Source organism: Anneissia japonica, unplaced genomic scaffold (genome assembly GCF_011630105.1).
Source record: "Anneissia japonica isolate Jap-2015-1 unplaced genomic scaffold, ASM1163010v1 scaffold2969_len165980_cov149, whole genome shotgun sequence".
Lineage (NCBI taxonomy): Eukaryota > Metazoa > Echinodermata > Crinoidea > Comatulida > Comatulidae > Anneissia > Anneissia japonica.
In genome coordinates, this window is record NW_022717699.1 from 101,965 (window position 1) to 107,375 (window position 5,411).

At 38.8% G+C, this 5,411-nt stretch overlaps 1 protein-coding gene across 1 annotated transcript in view; it reads right to left on the bottom strand.

The window, feature by feature from the left end:
* Positions 1 to 873: 873 nt before the first annotated feature.
* Positions 874 to 5,411, bottom strand: part of LOC117110362 — an 8,458-nt gene continuing 3,920 nt past the window's right edge. The window contains exons 4-6 of the mRNA XM_033253059.1: positions 4,251 to 4,394; positions 2,637 to 2,867; positions 874 to 1,130 (exon numbers count right to left, since the gene is read on the bottom strand). Coding sequence (XP_033108950.1) covers positions 2,653 to 2,867; positions 4,251 to 4,394 — 359 coding nt within the window. The 3' untranslated portion in view covers positions 874 to 1,130; positions 2,637 to 2,652. The remainder of the gene's footprint in view (positions 1,131 to 2,636; positions 2,868 to 4,250; positions 4,395 to 5,411) is intronic.

The following is a 5,411-nucleotide window of genomic DNA, read 5'->3' on the forward strand; positions in this document are numbered from 1 at the left end:
CTCTAGATGGCTCGCAGACTTACAATTTGAAAAAAAGTTTCTTTTTTTTAGGGGTCCCGGGCCAGCTGAGCCCACCCTTGAATCCGCCACTGATAAGTCTAAGAACAATAACATCAATTATTATAACGTGATTAAACACGCAGGTGAGTACGATTTCACTATTCAGAATTCAACCCTCTTCATCGGTCACCCTCTACTGTTCCTGTTGGTTTCGAGGTTGGCGAGGCCTCGTCGGGACTCCATTATTATATTAGACTCTGCCAGGGATATGATCGGGCCGGGATGAATTAAGTCACTTTTTGACTGAAGGAAAGAAAACAAATATATGTATTTTCTACATTAGTAGAGAAATCGGATAAATAAACCTTCAAAACCCCAAAGGTGTGTTTATACTTCAACGATAACGATAAAAAGCTAAAAAGCGATTGTTCATACAGAAAACAAAGGAAAAAGAGAAGTTTTTACACTAGGACGATTCGATAACGATTTATCGTGTAAACAATAACACAATATTTTAACAAATCAAATCAGATGACGTCATAATCATGGAGAAACGATAAAATCGTTGCTACTACTAGGATTTTAATGTTTTTCCATGATTATGACGTCATCTGATTTGATTTGTCAAAATATGTTATCGCATAACTGATAAATCGTTATCGAATCGTTCTAGTGTAAAAACTTCTTTGATTTTCTATATGAACAATTGCTTTTTAGTTTTTTTTTTTTTATCGTTATCGTTATCGTTGAAGTATAAACAGGGCTTAAATCGTAACAGTTTCTGGGGCCTCTCCGCTGGACCACTTCCGAGATATTTTGAGAGATGGTCATCGATCTGCTACACAGAATCAGTAATAAAACCCATCAACAAACTGTGATGTAAACAAATATTTTTTTATTTTCTCTATAACAACAAAGGGAAAAATGTTACAATGCTAGTTGAAAGTCACTCATGATTTATATAACAGTATTCCAGCACATTATATAACTTCTTAAAACAATTATTTTCTCAATCGGTTGATCCTGTAGTTAGATGTAGAAACGTGTATTCATTGAGTTGGCCTGCCGTGAATGCTATGTCGTACAATATGTGATGACCTCGCATCTCTGCCTGTTATACAGTACTGAACCTGTGAATAACAAATACCCTTTATAATTAGGTGGTGAATTGACCTACTGAATGATAATTAAATTATGATCATTGTCAATAAATTTTATCATCATTGCCCTCGTCGCCTTCTGGTCGTTACTACAATTATTAGATTTATTATTATTATTGTTGTTGTTGTTATTGATGCTGTTGATGCAGGCGAGTTAATTGGCCGAGCGGTTAAGTCAGGGGCACCGTAACCTTCAGCTCTAACATCGGCGCTGGTTTGAACAGCTCACTCGCCAATGGTTCCGATAGTGGAACAAGTCTTCTCGGATAATGGCTTTAAACCGTAGGCCCAGTGTACTCATTTGGCTCGTGTGCACTTTAAAGAACCCAGTACATCCTTCGAGAAGAGTAAGGGTCACTCGGAGTACTGCTCCATTAAGTCCACTGTTGTTTAATGTACAGTATATGCCATTTAGGACAGTGATTAACTTCACTTATTGGCGATCCTTGGCTCGTGCCTAAAGAAATTAAATGGAATGTTGTTGCTGCTGCCGCTGTTGCTGGTGCTATTGTTGTTGCTAGGGGTGTAGTTGCTGGTGGTGTAATTGCTGGGGGTGTGGTTGCTGGTGTTGCTGTTGTTGTTGTTGCTGATGCTCTTGTTGCTGTTCTTTGTTGTGTTGGTGTTGGTGCTGTTGATGTTGCTGCTGATGCTGGTGTTGTTGTTGCTGGTGTTGTTTTGCTGGTGCTGTTGCTGTTGTTGTTGGTGCTGCTGTTGCTGGTGTCGCTGTTGTTGTCGTTGCTGGTGGTGTTGTACTGGTACTGGTGTTGTAGTTGCTACTGCTGCTGCTGCTGCTGTTGTTTTTGTATTTGGTGGTGATAGTAATTCTGTTGCTTGATGCTGTTGCTGCTGTTATTATTATCGCTTCCTTTATCAAGAGCGTTATCGCTATCGCTCAGTGGCGTAACGCCTGCGCTCTCATGCGGCGGTTCACATGCCCCCCCCCCCCGACCACATGGTCCTCGATCTAGCACCCTGATCCAAAAGGACTTTGCTGATATATAACACCATAATTTGTCCCTGACATCGAATCATATTATAGGCCTAATCCTGTGGCAAATTAAAAGGGCCCCAGGATTTTAAATCTGTGAGTGCCATTTCAGGCCACTTAGAGTGACTTGGTAACATATTTTCAACCATGTTGGGGTTGGGGTGGTAATGACCCTTTATCAGTGAAAGTCTCTTCCTGGGCCCTATTAAACATTCCTGGATTCGCCACTAATGTCATATAATTTTTTTTATTCGTTAAAACATTTAGGATGCAATGAAAGACATAATTAAACAATGAGGACATCTAACATCTAAGATTACACAATAGAGTTGACGATCGGGACCCAAAAGCCCCCCCCCCACCAAATCTCAGAAAGCCACATACCCCCAGCCCCATTGTTAAGCCACTGCTATCGCTAGTAGTAGCAGTAGTAGTATTATCCTATAATGAGATAGTAACATTTTTGTTATGGAAACTTATTTTCTTACTTGACAGCCATAGAGTTTATGGAATGAATGGCCTCTGCGTAGTAACATTGCTCTCACAGCTTCCAGTATGCAAAATCGCCGCCGTCTTGTCTTTGCTCTTGCATACAATTGCGTTGAAAACACACTCGGACGGATATGTTACACCATCATTGCCGCACACAGGATTGTATTCCAGAGGACAGGCGGTCTCACAGACCTCCGCTGTAGTCATTGCCTTAACGGTTGGCTCCACTACAAATAATTAAAATTATTGTTACTTTTAATATATCGTAATTTTAAATAACGACAATGTTTAAACTGTTACTGTTATTTTTCGGAAGACATGGCCGTCATTAACGGGGTCCGTTGACAAAAAAAAAAAATCACTGCTGGTGTTTACCTTAAGAGCCAAGATTTACTGTTATACTACATAATTATGCTACATAAATGTATTTCGGTTACCTTTGTATTTCATAATAATGATTTATATATTTTTTTAGTTTTGTTTTATTGATTTATAAAAGATTTACTTCGCCTAACCCAGGGTGGGACCATACAGTTACTCTTTCTTGAAGGATCCCGGAGCTCATCGTGAGCAGGGCGATCATAAAGAGAATAACAAATTCATCTACCCTGAATAATAAAAGTGAATTCCAGAAATGTTTATGATTAAATAGGCCTATAAGCATACGGTAAAATATTTTTCGACACTAAAAGATAAACTAATACATAAAAACAAATTAAAATAATCCTCAACAATAACGTACAATCAAAACTTGAATTTCTCATTTGAAATAACCACATTGCGTACTGTTTTTAATTTCTCAAGTTTCAGTTAATGAAAACTTGTATTTAATGATTTACTGAGTTTTACTTACTACAAAAATCTTTACATTTCCTTGCAGAAATTTACGAGCATATAAAAGATGTAGAAAAAAAAAATGGTTTCACCTTCTAACTTCTATTTGAAAATAATATTGAAAGAAAATAAACAATTTTTAAATTTTTAGTTTAGCTTTCATTCTAAATTTAATAAAAGTTATTGCCCATTAAAGTTTTTATGAGATGACCATTTTTTTAGAAAAATGTATTATATGCATTGCGATTGAACACTAAGGTTCTACGCCAAACAGAATATCAATCGGAGGACTTGGGCAGGGGTGGCGTCAGGATTTGCCCGACCGGGGGGGGGGGAGCGGTGGCGCTTCCCCCGACGCGGTGACCCCGGCCCCCCGGTGGCGCCACCCCTGGACTTGGGTCCGAATCCCAATTGAGTCCATGCAATTTCTAATAATATCCTGTTATATAAAATGCTATTCGACAGTTGGTATCACAAGAAAATCAAATATAATTATAAATACAATTACAATGAAGATGGATTAACTGATAGTGTCAAGAGAGTATCTCAGATGTACTGGGTATCAGTGTTTTGAATGTGTATTGGAAAAGATTTTTATTACAACTTTTTAGTTGACTTAGGCTTGCATAACTCCATCATGATTCTGCCGTCTGCACCTTCTTGTCGGTGGGAGCCGATCCGTTGCGTTCCGTCCTGGCGTTGCGCAGCGTATTTGCTTAGAATCGCCTCGCAGGGAGTGCCAGGCTGAAGTTGTAAGTTCATCTTCATATACTTACGTTCGCCCACTTGAGGCTGATTGACGCCTGAATCAGCTTCTGTAACATTCCCAGTTTCTTCCGTTTCAATTGCTGGTCCAGGCGTTGCAGTTACCACTACGGACGAGAATATTAATGACGATTCTATGCCTATTAGTGAAGATTCTGGGGGGAAAAATTGTTTATATACACCAAATTATTTCATAAGATCTTTTTTCCTTTTGTTTTAAGCAGGCTACATTCATGCAAAATATTAAATTACCGTCTAAAAAGTGATGGGCGCTGAAAATTCCTCTACTTTTGGATCATGTGTTGTAAATAACTCGAGGCTACTAGGAAAATAGAAACAGAGGCTGATGGGGAGGGGCCACGTGAGGAATAAAAAGACCCTGTTTGGGGAAATATACTGACAATTATTATGGGGTACCCTAAGGACTGAGGCCCTCGGCTTTGGCCGATGAGAGCTCTTAGCTGTTACGCCAATGCTTTTAAACTGTACGTGCCACTTTGAAAATTCTTGTTTAATAATTGACCCAAAATTGCCCATTTTTCTAGGCAACAGGAAGCGTGACCCCTTCGTCACCACTTTTTGTCAGACACAGCTTTACTCCTCTAAAAGTATATGCTACAATTGAGCCACCACTGAACCCACACCAGTAAACCACAGTAGCCTAGCATATGACCTATTATGGTTGGGAAACATTACGTGAGCATGTTTGGAATGGTAGTACGCAAGTTGACATTATGGGGTCGCCAGTATTGCAGTAAACTGTGATTTTGGGTAGCGAAAAATTTGGTATAATTAACCGAGGTAGCTGAGTGTTAGGTCTCGTGCCCGTTTTGTGTTAAAACATACAATTTAATCCAGACCATGAGTTTTACATCTAAACTTCCATCCAGGCTAGAACAAAATCCCTAATAGGTGGTCCTTGATTCTTGCATTTTTTTCTTTAAAAACTTATAGCTATGAATGAATTGTTACAATATGTAGTTATTCAGCATTTAGTACATACAAAATTTAATAAAACACATCAAAGAGCCATTTGTTAAATTTATTATATGCTGTTCTAAACGATCGTCTTCACCAGAAGGCAAAAGTTAATACTTCCGGGGTTTGGCCGAATGGTACTCAGTATACGGCTCTAAGTTTTACCTTGTGTATCATATGTCTCTCAAAAGATA